The 15670-nt window shown below is 52.8% G+C and overlaps 1 protein-coding gene across 1 annotated transcript in view; it reads right to left on the bottom strand.

Moving 5' to 3' along the window:
* Nucleotides 1-15670, bottom strand: part of LOC112859710 (focal adhesion kinase 1) — a 197950-nt gene that overhangs the window by 42363 nt on the left and 139917 nt on the right. Inside the window, exons 8-9 of the mRNA XM_086695343.1 lie at nt 5077-5217; nt 4486-4563 (exon numbers count right to left, since the gene is read on the bottom strand). Coding sequence (XP_086551469.1) covers nt 4486-4563; nt 5077-5217 — 219 coding nt within the window. The remainder of the gene's footprint in view (nt 1-4485; nt 4564-5076; nt 5218-15670) is intronic.

Below are 15670 nucleotides of genomic sequence, written 5' to 3'. Positions count from 1 at the left end.
CGCCCCGTCCCGTACGGTAGCGGGAAGCCACACGCGGCTGGGGAGCACCTGGCGGTACGCGGCTCGTCCAAACAGAGGCGCGACGGGAGAGCGGGAAGCGTGCCGACTTCAAAGACTCAGCATGATAAAAAGCAGAGAAGACATCTCCAGAACTTTTATGTGGGTGATCCCTTGAAATGATGGTGTCTTGGATATTCTCGGGTAAGACACGATTCCTTTTTACCTTTTAAAATGTGGTTACTACAACACTTAAAATTCTATCTGCCGCTGGTATCATACTTGTATCGAACGGTGCCGGAGAACGCGGTGACCCAGAAGTCCAGTGAAGTAGACGAGGACTCAGAAGGACGGAGGGGGCTTAGCTGCACGAGGGTCACTGGCGCCCCCGGCCGAGGCGGCTGGGCGGGTGCTGGGGCGGCAGGGGAGGCAGGGCAGCCCGAGTGCAGCGGGCCCAAGACAGGCGACGTACTCAGGTCAGCCCGGCCCGGGGCAGCCACGCATCGCCAGGCGCGCGACGGCCACACGCGCCAAGAACTTTTGCAATAAAGGAAAGAGGAAACATGTGAGGTGCCTGGGAGGGAGAGGGAAAGGGATCTGGGTTTCAGGATGAGAGAAACTACACATTTTCTACGCTAACAAGAATGGCCCAGACATTGGAGGCGTTTACCGGTGCAGGAGCGAGAGCAGAGGAGACGGCCAGAAGTGGCCTTCCAGAAGCGTGGCGCTCACGCGGAAGGCACGGGACAGGGGAGGGCAGTGTGGCAGGTGGAAACGCAGCATGGCAGCTTCCACAGGAACTCGCGGGGCTCTATCCTGACTGCCCTGGCCCATTCCTCCTTCTTCATATAACCAGTAACTCACACTTCCGAGCACACTGATCCTTGTAGCACCAAAGAGAAAATGTATGTTTCTTCCGTAGAACATTTATAAAAATCAACCACGTGCCTGGCTATAATGAAGACTGGAACACATGCAAAATAACTAGCATGTAAACAACATGTGCTCTGCTCGTCAGCCAGGAGCATTAGAAATAATAAAGGTGAGACCCAAACCCCCTGAGCTACTTGAAAATTACCATCCCGTTAAATAATGCTACAATAAGAGAAACAAAACTGAAAGTTCAGACTGCAAAGGAAGACTACCACACACCGAAACTGGTCAGACAGTAAAAGTGGCATCGGAAAAAGGAAGGGAGAATAAATTTTAGAGAAATATCCAAAGGGAACAGCAGGAAAAAAAACGATGAAAACAATCAAACAAGATCAGGAAAGGGGATCTGCCTAAAGGTAAACGCTGCCATTACTGAAAATGAATGGAAATGCTGTGACCCTGATCTCTGAGCCTGTCCTGGAAAGACACCTACAACAGACGAGCCCTCCACATGCCCCAAGGGCCAGCCTCCGCAGACAGCTCGGGCGTGAGACCAGACACAGGCCTGAAGTCACTGGAAGTCACGAGGCACAGCTCCATGGCAACTGCCTGAACCTGTGGGGAAGCAGAGCACATACTAACAAAATGTAAGTTACCAAAGCCAACGCAAGAAGCGCACGACCTGAGCAGCTGTGCTGGTGTAGAAGGAGCCAGAGAGGCACTCACACACCTGTCCCCAGGAAGATGGCAGGGGTCACACAGACCAAATCTAGCTCACCTGTACAAAATCGCAATTCCAATTCTGGCTTAAAATACTTCAGGCCATAAAATCACAGAAAGAACCCAATTTACCTGAAGAACTTAGTGTAATTTTTAATATCATGCCCTTATAAAGCTAATATAAAAAAGATCAGAATGGGGGTTCCTGGGTGGCTCAGTCGTTTAAGCATCCAACTTCACCTCAGGTCACAGTCTCACGGTTCACGAGTTTGAGCCCCACATCGGGCTCCGTGCTGATGGCTCAGAGCCTGGAGTCTGCTTCAGACGCTGTGTCTCCCTCACTCTCTGCCCCGCCTCTACTCATGCTCGCTCGCTCTCTCTCTCAAACATAAACATTCAAAACAAGGAAAATTTTAATTAATCTCACTTATGAAGAGTTGCAAAAATTCCACATATCAGCAAATACAATAAATCAAGATTTCAAAATAACAATACAGCACAACCAAGTAGGAGTCACTTAACAGCCCGATACCAACACAGCATCAATACAATATAAAACAATAAATTAAGGGAGAAAAACCAAGATCATACCAGTAAAGGCTGAAAAGACCTTTAATTACATATAGCAGCCCGCCTGATAAAAATTCTAAGCACAGAAGGGCATAATTTAAATACACAAATAAACAAGAACACCAAAGACACGCATTACTGAAACCTAACAACAAGCATTACCCCAAATAAAGACACACTTTCAATCGATACAATCCAGAATGACCCGGGGATCTCTTCTGCCACCCATCATTAAACATGACCTGGAAGGAGCCTTGGAATACAAGGAAAGGAAAAAACTGTACAGACTAGGGAAGAAGGCAGAAAAATTCTTGTTTTGCCAATTAGATGATTGTATACCTACAAAGGGTAAGATTCTAATGAAAAATGACTTCGTAAATGAATGATAAGCTTGTTGAATACAGCATCATCATAAACAACAATCGAGCATATTTGGCTATGCTTGCAGTATGCATTTTGAATTAGAAATAGTCCATAAAAACCCATTCAAAAATAGGCCAAAACCAGTAAAATACTCATGAACTGGTTTAGCAGGAAAGACGCATGTGAAAAAGACTACAAAATCTTACTGAAGGATATAAAGCAATCCTGAACAAATACAAAGACATGCCATATTCTTGGACAGAAAATTCGCATCAAAAAATATCTACTTCCACAAAATTTCGCAAAATTAACATACAAGCTGGAATCCCAACAGCACTTTCTGTGAATTTTATAGATTTGGTTTTGAAAGACTAAGTAACCAGGAAGAGCCAGACAAATGTACAAACGAGGACTGACACACAGAGAAGGTGTGGGGAAGAAAGGAAACCCCGGGCTGGGGCACCTGGAACCGTGTGGAGTCGATCCAGAAGGAGACAACTGACCAGTGGTGTGGGACGGAGGTGCCCGGCGGGCACTGCAAGAGGTACCAGATGACACGACCCGATAAACCGCAAGGACACTGCCAGCTGCTGCCTGCATCAGAGCCAGCAATAACCAGCCACCTACCAGTGATGACACCCAAATTTCTAAGGGATTTTGCGGTGCGAGGCCATGACCTAAACACTCCAAATCCATGTAAGTATTTAATTCTCTTGCTGACCCTATTATGCAGTTGAAATGATTATGGCCATTTTACTATCAAGGGGACACAAGTCGATGGCGCAGGACCCCAAAGCCACGAGGCTGGCGTGAGAGCGAGTCAACGTGGGGACCGTGGCCATGTCCTCCACAGCCTGCCCCCTTGAGCACACTAGGGGCCCCACCTGTGACCTCGCCTGTGGATTCCACAGGAAGACTTACATGTAAAAAGGACAAAGAAAATAGTCAAGAAAACACAGGAGACCACCAGTCAAACCTAAAGGCTACAACTGAAACAATCCATGAGTAATAAAAACAGGTAATGCTGGGGCACCTGTATGTCTCAGTTAAGTGTCTGACTTCAGCTCAGGTCATGATCTCACAGTTTGTGGGTTCCCACCCCGCATCGGGCTCTGTGCTGACAGCTCGGAGTCTGGAGCCTGCTTTGAATTCTATGGGTCTGTCTCTCTCTCAAAAATAAACAAACATTAAAAAAATTTTTTTTAATTAAAAAACCCCCAACGGATAATGCCACAGACCATCCTGAAGGGGCCACACCAATGTGCTCCTGCCATCCGTCACTTGCTATCAGCGTGGGAAAGCTCCAGTGGCCCACACTTTGTCAACACTTGTGATTATGGCTCTTCCTCATGTGAGCCACCCTAGAAGAGATGTGTGGTCCCACACGCATGGACGTGATGACCAGAAGGCTCAACACCTTTCCATTTAATCCCCTGACCACGGGGGTGTCCTCTTGGGTCATCTGCCCTTTACTTAATGATTTATTGTCAACCACTCCCTTGGATTTAAGGGTCCATGGCCAAATGTATTAACGCTAATGTTTGGCTTGCCTTTCTACTATCTTTTGATAAAAAGAAGTTCTTGATCTCAGCGTCTATTTTATGAAAATTGTCTTTTAGAGTTAGCACTTTTCAAGTCCTGTTTAAGGAACTCTGCCTGCCCGAGGGTTACAGAGATTCCCAATGTTTTCTTCTAATACTTTTATCGTTTCTCTTTCACGTGTAGATCCATACTCCATCTGGAATGGGTTTTGCTATGGTGTGCCGACAGGGGTCAGAGTTCACTGCTTTTTCTCTGTGAGTATCTGGCTGACCCAGCAGCACTTACTGAATACTTAACCACTGAGGCAGAACTCAGGACAGAGGCCCCTCCGGGGGTGTGGGAGCAGAGAGCTCAGTGAGGTCCCACGCGAGCAGTGTGTGCGTGCACACGGCATCCCAGGACGCGCCAGCCCAGACTTACGCTGCAGCCCTTGTCCGTGAGGTAACTGATTCCTTCTTCTGGGCCGATCGCCAGTTCCACTGAAATAATCCAGCTTGACTTTTGGAGGCGAAACCGGTGGGGACAAAGGTACCAGAAGAAAAAAGAGAGATTTCAGATGAAAGGCTGTGGACACATTAAAAGGACCAAAGCGGGGGCTGCGGGCAGCACCTCAGCTTGTGATTCGTCTGTCCAACCAGGCAGTACAAAACATCTGTAACTTCCCCGACCCAGTGTCAGATGGGGGGGAAGCTACTGGTTTCTTTGGAAAGATTATTTGAATAGTAAACTCGCCTCTAGACAGCAGTTAACCAATCCCTGGGCTGGAATAAAAAATTGTAATTATCAACACAGGCATGCTTTTTAAAAAGAGGATTTCATTTTTACATTGATATATTTTCTTTTTGCATTTTTCTCACTGAAAATGACAAATATTCTCGTGGTGTAAAAAATGTGACATTTCAGATTTCAATCAGAAATTTAGATGCCCGTGGATAAGAAACATCAGGAGAACCCACACCTCGTCCACTATCCTCTGCCCCGCACTCACAGCCCCCATGTCCCCATACTCACACCGAGGGCACACTTGAAGCACTCTTTATCAAATCGGTACACTGGGGAGAGGATCTCAAAGAATTTCAGAATGCTCTCTTCTCTGTTCAGGTTGGCGAACTGTCTAAACGTCTGCTGGATCAGTTTTCTTAGTGTTTTGGCCTGTATGATACAATTACAAGAATCATCTTAGAGCAGTAAGAACTAACAGCACAGATCTTTCCTCCCACCACCCACGACCACCTGTGTTCGCATTACTAGGAGACATCATCACTTGTCAAAGCTTCATTTTTTTTTTAACTAGCTGCAACAAAGTACAGGTCGTGTAGGATATAGCATCCTAACCCTTTTTAAGCACACGGTTCAGGGGTTCCAAGTCTTACTTCTTCAACAGAAATCTGTATAGCAATAATTTGCTTACTAGAACATGTGGTAAAAAGTTAGGCAGGATAGGTGCATACTATCTACGTACATGAAGGGAAGGAAGCTGGCCAAGAATTAGGTATAAAGGACTCACACGCCCCACTGTTAGGAGGGTATGTCGATACAAGGTTGGTGAAGGGCAATTTCGCAGCACAAATACCTTAAAAAAAGACACCCAACTCTGGATCCAGAAATTAAAATTCCAAGGCATGCCTCTTGAGAAACAATTCAAGAACTACACAAAGATTCAGCAACAAGGAGGCTCGGTGCGCAAGTGTGCCTAGGTGGGTTACATGCGTCTGCACATGTCTATCCACACTGTATGCAGCCCTGAGGGCTGTTGTGCAGGGGCGCCTGGGTGGCTCAGCTGGTTAAGTGTCCAACTTCACCTCAGGTCGTGATCTCGCGGTCAGCAAGTTTAAGCCCTGTGTCGAGTTCTGTGCTGACAGCTCAGAGCCTGGAGCCTGCTTCGGATTCTCTCTCTGTCCCTCTCCTGCTCATGCTCTGTCTCTCTTCTCTCAAAAACAAACATCAAAAAAAAAAAAAAAAAAAAAAAGACTATTGTGCAGAACTAATTTACTGATGTTAAAATCCGTATCACGGTGTTACACGAGATAATATGGCGAAATGATCTGTATGTCAGGGACAGATGCCTTTTAAAGGGGAGCATTGGGGATGGGACTCAGTCATGTGTGAGCACAGGTGCACACGTACCAGCACAGAGAAGACAGACCACACACACCCTTCTCTGTGTGGCGGGACCACAGCTGACCTTTCAGACTTCGCACATCTCACTCTTCTACTTATGCACCATGAGCAGCTGGACAGTGGCAGGAAGGGCCCTCCGGGCAGCAAGCCCACCGTCCGTGGTGTCAGAGGAAGCCCGGGGAGGCCAGTGGGCAAAGGATACACGGTAACGTCTGAGAATGACGGCTAGGAGAAGACAGCCACAGCGAGTGCTCGGCTTTCACCGTGGGGACAGACAGGGTCCTTGGGCGCGCCGAGCAGACCGATGTGATCTGACGCAGGTGCTGCTGTGCTGTGAACAGCAAGAAGGAAGAAGCAGGAGAGACGAGGCAGGATGCTCCAAGCCATCCAGGCAAGAGGCTAGCAGAGTGGACACAAGGGCAGCAGCAGGAAAGGGGTGAAGTAGATTTATGCCGAAAATTGGAACCAACAAGGTGCACTAAGAGACAAGAGTTCCCACGAACTGAGACGGTGAGCCTGTGGGAGAAGCAGACTGGCAGGTGGGGGTCTGGGAGGGGAGCAGGAGCCCAGCTGAAAGCCGCGTGAGAGGCACTCAGACAGGAAGCAGAGCCAGCAGGCGGAGAAGGCTGGGACGGGGGCGGAGGGGAGTGAAGGGCCGCAGACTTCAGCGTGCCCCCCCCTCAGCACGTTGGGAGCTGCTAGGAGGTGGACCGCCAGGGAGTGACACACACAGGTGACAGCCTGCCTGCAGCGGCTTGAAGGTCCCCGTGTGCTCAAAGGGGTACTGCACCTGCAGAGAGCGAGGGGACAGTGACAGCTGCGGTCAAAGAGTAAGACACAGTCACAGCGGCTGAGGTTACGGGGTGAAGACAACAGCATGGGAGACCGAGGCAGGCGGAGGACAGGTGCCGAGAACCAGAGGAGCGGGTGCCGGACGATGACCTATGGCACATGACCTTCATTGTAAAGGCTCGCTCAGCTCTGGCACAGGAGGCTTGGGGGAGGCTGTGAGAAGCAGAAAGACCAGCCAGGTTCCCAGAACAGGCCACCCCAGAAACACCAGTGACACAGACCCTGAGGTGGTGCTAAAGGAGAGGGTGGGGCACCTTTGGGACGCTTGGACGACTGCGGGTGGGACGGGAGGGAAACAGGCAATCGAGCATGACAAGGTTTGTGGACGGGACAAATGGACAAGCAGAAGGGGCAGGTGTGGTGAAAATAAAGTCACGCCCATTCGGGACGTGTGTGTGATACTTCAGCCTTTGGACCAGAACCATCAAGCAGACAGCTGGATACAGATGTGGTGCTCAGGAGAGGGCAGGGCTGGGGACAGCACGGTCAGAGTCTCCAGCTGACATATGTACGGGCGGCTCCCACAGACCCAGTGGAGGCTGCAGCCAGGGTGGGCCAACAGCTGACTGTAACTTAGATCACATAATCTAAACTCGAGAGAAGTAAAACGGGCCATCAGGTGTTCACACAGAAAATGACCGACCGGTTAGCCTCGGGTGCTTGGTCGAGAGAGGTCTGGGAAGCGCGTCTTTGGGAACGCCCACCTAAGCACCGGCCACGGGCCAAGGGGCTGAAAAGGCCACTCTTATCATGGGCTAAGATAGCATTTAATAGTTGTTCTGACTCGGGCTTTGCAAACGTTCTCGTGGCCTATTAGGTCCAACTGTCCCCCAGGAGCGAGTACGCTGGCCAAGGAGACCTGGGTACTGTCTGCACCCACTTGCAAGGCATTTTCCTCGTTATAAATGAGCAACACAGCGTCCTGCGAGTTTCCTGAAAGCAAGCCAGTCCCTGACAAGGAGGTCCACTCTACTCTGGACCCAGAGCGAATCCACTAAGGAAATTCTATTCTGTGCTTGGCACTTGGGAAGCACTGAAGAGTCGGCACGGATGCCTTGCCCTCGACAAACTCGGCGTTCAGCGGGAGAAGAAAAGCGTTCTGATCTCCGCCCACGCCAGCACGAGCGGGGTGCTAGGGGCACGGGGCTGTCAGGTGCTGGTCAACAGAAATGGTACCAGATCTGGCCGTGCAAATGGACCCCCAGTCTGCCCGGTGGCCCTGCCAAGCAGCTACTCTTTGGAGGTGAGGGAAGTCAGGCAGGTGACACGGTGGAGGTGGACGGGGCTGTGAGGCGGGCTCACGCACCTCGTCCTCGGAGACACCACGAGACGGCAGCAGGGAGGAGCCAGCACCATGTGCGCTGGGTCCCACCTCACCTTGAACTTACTTTCAAACGTGGCAATCGGGTAAGATCTTGGTGAGCGAGAAGCGGGCCCGAGTGGCCTCGTCATTCCCGAAGAGTATGGAGGAAGGAGTACAGCGACTCCCAATTATGTGCTTCAGAACGAGTGATGGCACGACTCTGGCGTCACAACCCTCACACGGATGAGACAGAAATCAATCCTGGTCTGTCTCGTAAACTGAGGACACTTCACTCCCTGGCACGTAAGCGGGAGATTTCAATGGCCTGGGGAGGGCGGGCTGCTTCAGTGCGTCCACGTGCCCGTCGAAGGAGGAAGCCAGTGCACAGAAAGCCCCAGAAAGCTTTCCAACTCTTCCCGCAAGTGCAGGGCACACCAATCTAGGACACGGTGGCTGCCGCAAAGGACGGCTGTCCAAAGAGCATGGGGACCAGAAGCAGGGACAACTCATTTTTATTAACATTAACAAAAAGCCGTTCTAGTCATTCGCGCCTCTAAGAGGAATACCTGCACTCAGACAAGTAATGACGTGCAGTGACTAAAACCGTGTCAAAGAGGCCCGGAAAAGAGGGCATTTCCGTGCCTTGTAGGCAGTTCCCAACAAACCACGAGTTTATAAACGACGGACGACACTCTACGTTTCCACCCGGTCATTCGTGTGATGCTTTCAAAAACGCATCACCCAAATGGTGTCCCTCTCTGAAGCAGCAGACACAGAAGTTGCTCTTTAAAGCTGAGCAAATGCTGGAGCCGCGGTGGCTCACTCGGTTGAGCGTCTGAGCCTTAATTTCTGTTCAGATCATGATCTCAGAGTTGTGAGATCAAGCCCTGCGTCAGGCTCTGTGCTGAGCACCTGCTTAAGACTGTCTCTCTGTGACCCTCCCCTACTTGCACACGTGCACTCTAAGAAAAAAAGAAAAGAAAACCAAAAAGAAAAAGAAAAAAACAAGCCACTAAAGTCACCTCCTGAGCATCAGACTCACACACACCCCCGGCCCACCCGAGGCCCCTGCTGGACGTCCCAGACACCTGCAAGCTGACGGCCACTAAGAGAACTCAGGACCTTACTGCACCCCAGGCCAGTCTCCCAGATGCTTTGAGTTTGAGTCAAAGCCCTAGGTGGCAGCCGTGACCTCTTTTCCCTAACCCCTCAAATCCACTACACCCCCAAGTCCCGCAGCGCTTTTCCGGAAACCGTATCGAGTTCTCTAATGCTCTCCAACACAGGAGCCCCACTCTCGCCTCCTGTGGGCACCTACACACATCGCCACACGCTCTTTTGAAAACACGGACTGGATCACCTCACGCGGCACCTTCAACCCTGGGGCCTCCAAGACGCTGCATCATCGAACCACGCTAGTACGGAGCCTGCGAGGCCTCTCGGCCCAGAGGTCCGAGGGGAAGAGCACAGTGGGTGGGCAGAGCAGGTTCAGCTCGCGGGGTGGCGGCCGTCGGGGGTCGTCTCACCACGGGCCACTCAGGGAGGCTCGGGGGGACACAGCTGCTCTCTGGGGTCGAGCCTCGCTGTGTCTCTGCAGCGCCCTCAGGGAGAAGTTCTCTCACCAGCCCCATCTTACAAATGAGGAAACGGGGGCACAGACGCAACAAAGAGCTGCACGGCAGAGCCAGGGCTGAAGCCCAGGCAGCCTGGCGCGAGTGCGTCCTGTTAGGACGTCGCTGCCCCTCGCAGAAGCCGTCCGGGCCGAGCAGCGGGGGTGGGGGCACGAGGACAGGGCTCTGGGTGGGACCCGCGGCCGCCCCGGCCTCTGCACGCCGCCAGGAGAGCAAGAGTCAGCACACAGCATGCAGCACATGCTGGGCGCCCAACAGGTGTTTTAAAGGGATGGGCAGGTGCAAGAAAGCATGAGGACACCGGCCCTTCCTGTTATCCTTCAGTTTCTATGCAGCACTGAGAATTGCAGGCAAAAGCTTTGGCAGAAGAGAGACTGAAAAGCTGGGGGGGGGGGGGGGGACACGGGTGCTCACGAGCCTCAGTGCGGCTGGCTGTCCCAGCAAACCCAACCCCTCTGGTTTGCAGCCTTTTTTGTTTGTTTAACATCACAAAGCTGGTCATAAAAAAGCAATCCACGTGTAACAGGCAAATCCCAGCCGCTGTGGATCCCGAGTGTCTCACTGACCCCTGACACAAGCCCTCCCAATCCTGCTTGTCCCTCGACCGCCAGCATCAGGGAGGAGGAGAAGCGAGGCCGGGCCCTGTCCCTTCTCTGTCCTTCCACATCAGGCACACAGCCCTGTCTTCTGACCTTGCACTCAGCAACGCCCCCCCCCAGATGACGATGACAATGACAATGACGATGACTGAGGATGACGTGTGTCCTGATGAGCACGTGCTCTTCTGCGAGGGGACTGAAGCCACCAGCCCTGTGCTCCTGCTCCATCCCCAACACTCAGCCATGGGCCTGGGAAGACACCAGCGAGTTCTAACTATGCAGAGGGCAGCCTGAGTCACAGGTTTCCCCCTCCCTGCATCTGAACCTGCGGAAACGCATCAGCCCCCGGCTCTTTCAGTCCCGTGCGAGGCCTCACACTCGGAAGCGGAAGTTGTTCGCACCATGAGAGGATCGTCTCAGTAAGTCTAGTGAACGCCCGTCTCCTCACACAATTCCCAATTTTGCTTTCCTGTGACGAGAACCTTTAAGACTCACGCTCTTGGCAACTTTCACGCGTGCGCTACGGTACTATTAACCATGGTGACCTGTGCACAACACCCCCACGGCTTATTTATAAGCAGGAGGCCGTGTCTTTGACCCCCTTCACCCTTCCCCTGGCAGCCATCGATGTGCCCTCTGGATCTACGGGCTCAGTGATTTGTTTGCCTCTGGATTCCACGCGTAAGTGAAATCAGACAGTGTTTGTCATTTTCTGACTTATTTCACATGGCATGATGCCCTGAAGTCCATCCGTGTTGTTGCGAACGGCAAGCTTTCCTTCTTTTTTATGGCTGGGTGATATGCCGCATCTTGGCCGTCCGCCCGTCCGTCAGTCTGCTCTCCCCGGTGCGCCTGCCCCCTCTGGCCTGTGGGCGCCAGGAATGACGGCTGAATGACCGCCAAGCTGGGCATTCCCGCGCTTCACAAAGGTGCTAAGCCTGCAGTGGCCACCTGCTAATCGCAGGAATGCGGGCAAGGACCATTTTCGCTAAGGATGAAGCTCCGTGTTGCTGACAGTACCCCAGGAAAGCTCTTTATTCCTCGGGAAGCGTACAGCTGCTTCGGAGGACTGTGAACTACTGGCCTCTCGGCTGTTCTCCTTCTGAAATGAGATTTCTACTGGGAGTTGTATGCAAATCAACCGGAACTTGGCTATTCTACCTGCTTCCGGATTTCAGATCTACACGAGGGCTACAAAGACGGCCCCCGGCCCCCCGGGGTCGACGTGTCACACGACACCCACCGGCACCACTTTCTCAACCTCAGACCCTGCCTGGATCTCACCAGGCTGCCCGCGAACAGCCTCTTACTGTTCCTGAGCCTCACACTGCATTTACTCGTGTCTCCTCAGTGTCCCCCAGCCGTGACAGCTTCTCGCCACTTCTGAAGGGTAATCATCAGAACCTGGCAGACCATTCCTCAGGCTGCGTTTGCCTGTTCATTTTCCCGGTGCAGTGTTTTTAGAGACGTGTCTCTGGCACGACCAGAATCGAAGAGACCGAGACTTACAGTACCTTGTCAATCATTCTTGGGAACCGAGGCGCAGACCTCCCCTCCTCTCTCCTGTCACAGCTCATTTAAGCTCCACCAAACCCAACAAGGCAGCCTCTCCGCCCTTGCACGCGAGCCTCTGCAACGGCCTTCGGAGAAGCAAATGGACTGACCTAGCCTCCTTCCGGGAAGCAAGCATGAACGAATCTGGCCCTTCCGCAGGGCCGCTCTGGGAGAAGCAAGAAGCAGCTATGAATCTCTCGTTAGCCGAAGTTTCACTGGCAACAGTTTTGAAGGAGGAACGGTCTGTACACAGCATGCTCTGTCCTACAGCTGTCACCGCCACCCGGGCGTGTGCCGAGAGTGGCTCCGCGGACTCGGGCAGCAAGCAGGGCAGGCTGGACAAACTCACGCACGGGGTGAAGAAGTGCTGGCCTATGGGAATGAACTACCGATTCAGCTACTTAAGAAACCAAACAGACTTTACCTGTTTTACAAAAGTACTTCGGTTCTCTCACTAGAACTCTGGGGAGACCCTCTAGATGAATCTACACCGACACCAAGCAGCAGGTACAAATCCTATTGTCCCCTACTTGCAGTAACATCAGCAGCAACTGAGCTTCTCAAATCACAGCTGCTCAGGGAAGGTTTTCTCGTGTTCCCCAAGGTCAGTGCCTCCCTTTCTGCTCGCGTGGCAGTCCCTCACCCGCCCCACCTCTGCCTGCTTCCACCCTGTTGTCCGGGCTCCCATTCTGCACTCTGCACAGCCATCACGCCCGCAGCCCCCAGAAAGCTGCTGCGCCCCGCCCCGCCCCACACAGGTGGCCGCTTGCCGTCTGGGGGAGCTCGGGATGGCCAGAAAAGCCCACCCGAGTCGGCAGCAGTGTCAGGACAGGGAGGCCGGTTGGCACGGACCCGGGGGACGACCCGGAAGAGGCCTGGAGGGGCAAGTGCTGTCGGGGGAGCGGGCTCCCGGGGCTGCTCTCCTGAGCAGGCCTGACCCCCAGCCGCATGCCTTCCTTCCACGGTGCCCCCTCCAGAGGGCTCCCCGCTAACTCTCCCCCCGTCAGCCGCTCTTGATGCTGTCCACTGCGTCATCCACGTCACCGATCGCCGGGCACGACTGCAAACACAGCGTTGGGGACGCGGCAGGCGCTATCCGTGCCCTGGTGGATCTGAAATACAGTGGAGGCAGGCCGACCCAACGCGGACAAGGAAATCCCCGTGAATGTGAGCCTGAGAAAGTAAAGACCAGGGTCCTGAGCAGGGTCCTGAGAGAGGAGAGCGGTCGGTCCCCGGCCTGTACCTGTGGTGCGAGGAGACCGCGATAGGGCGCAGAAGGCCCGGTCTGGGAGAGCCGGCCGCGGGGTCGGGGGTGGGGGGGGAGGGTGGGCAGGGGGCACCATGGGTCCACTCGGCTACGCTTGCCCCAGGGTACCTTCTTGGATTCCCACACAACAGCAGTCATACCTCTCGTGACAACTGCCTGTCCACACGAAGCGCGGAAAAGACTGCAGTGACTCTGAGGCCGCCACGGGGCTCACACCTGAGCACCACTCAGGACACTGTGGCCGTGGTCCAGCTACTTTCACATATTTTCCTGCTTTTCCATTCACGTTGGCTACTATGCTTGTCCGTTCAGTGACGTGAACTCACTACAGAATTGTGCCTTTTACTCGTGTGAACGCCTCCTCCCACCCCACCCACGAACTACAGATCCATGCACAGAGGCATCCCTTCCACTCGAGGATTGTCCAAGGCCTTCTTGGAGCCACGGTGTGACTCTCCAGGTCACACCATCCCGCAACCCCAGGAGTACGGACGGCCCGCATCTCAAAACCCTCCAGAAGGACACAACCCTGTCGCTCTCGGGTACCTCCAAACACCCCGGATCTCACCTCCAACCCCTCCCACTCTGCCGGACTTCCTTAAAGCTCTTCGTCTCGGACCGCACCCCTCCCCACAACAGCCACCTAGCTCATGCCAGGTCTGCGAGCTGCCTGTCCCACCCATCTCTGTACCTGGCCCTTATCACCTGCTCGGAGTATGCTGAGAGAGCTGGTACCCCGACAATTCACTCCAGCGTGTGGGGAGTAGATCAGGAAATGGGAATGCAAATGAAAGAGCAGGACGGCAACACTAGAAACCAGAGAGGCTGAAACATTACAGAAGAGCACACTTCCCTCTCTCAACTGTGTCTCGTTACATTCGTATCAAGTACCTTATACTTTAAAACTAACACCTCTGTCTGTATCTGCTTCCCGTAAGATTCTCCAGAAGCTGTGTGATGGCGGGGTGGGGGTGGGGGGGCATGACCACCTCCCACGTGAGGCTGAGCAGACAGACTCAGGGAGACCAAGGACTAGTGCCTGTAGTCCTGTTCTCGATGAGACCAAGAACAAGCAGAACCTGGATGCCTGGACACGGGGCCTTCGTCACAGACTGCATTCGGTAAATTGCACCAACACCATGACCCGATGACAGGCAACGGGACATGGTTGACTATACATAAAGAACAGAAAGTAACAGCACAAGGGCCAAGAAACCCTTGGGCAGAAACAATTAATGCAATAAAGACTGCTGAGTCAGCATTTTATCGGCACGAGTGAGAGGTTCCGTGCTCCTTCCCTCCTCACACTAGAGAACACCTAGTGAGCTCTGTGTTCACGGTCCTCAGACTTTATACTTATGAATCCATTCATCCTCGTACGTAGCCCACGTGTTAGAAAGTGGTTTGGTCCCCACTTTACAGATGTGGAAACAGAAACACAGTAAGGTTAAGTAACGTGGCCAACATCCCGTGCAATTCACGGTGATGAAGTCAGAATTTTCACCAGGGCAGTTTGGCTGCACAGCCAGGTTTCTGGACCAGTATGCTACCTTCTCCCATAGCACACGTCTTATCCTGCTCGTGTGGTCTTCCACGTGACTATTCTGGTACAGAACACCACCTCTGTGATAGAAAGCGCACAAACAGCCACCTTGATACACTGACTCGTTACGGGTACCGTGGTAACATCCATACATGAACCTATTAAATATTCACACCACCCCCCCCAAAAGACTATTTTCTTCATCGAGGAAATAAGAAACAGGCCCAAGATCACAGGCCTTGTAAATGGCACAGCTCCCACGGGGGGGACTCTGTTCTGACCCAAAGTCCGGCCCCCGCACTTGACCGTCCTGGCACACGCTCTGGATGGGCGGGAAACCACACCTCACGGGCCCCAGGTGTCCCTCCCCTGACGTTCCCACAGCAGGGAGGGAGAGAAGATGGCGCTGTGCAGAAGTTACTAATGAGGAGGGGTGTCCACGGGGTCAAAACAAGAGAGGACAGGCCTCCACAGGGCACTTACGTGGGCACGGCATGCGCAGACACACAGCATTCAGCTACCGCTGTGGTTCTTCTACACACCGCTTCTTTGCTCTCGTGTGCCATGGCACCCGAGACCAGACAGGCCGAGGTGACAAAGCCTACCGTGCGTGCAGCTTTCTTAGTCTCGTACTTAGCTGAGTGTCACACATAATCAAGAAGTGAAACAGTGGCTTTGTGGGAGAAAGCTGTGCCTACAAAAATCTACTTGCCATTAATATAAGCAAAGTAACGA

Source organism: Puma concolor, chromosome F2 (genome assembly GCF_028749965.1).
Source record: "Puma concolor isolate L17-30 chromosome F2, mPumCon1.1.hap2, whole genome shotgun sequence".
NCBI classification, from domain to species: domain Eukaryota; kingdom Metazoa; phylum Chordata; class Mammalia; order Carnivora; family Felidae; genus Puma; species Puma concolor.
Note: the sequence above shows the minus strand (reverse complement) of the source record. Positions and strands in the feature narration are given on the sequence as shown.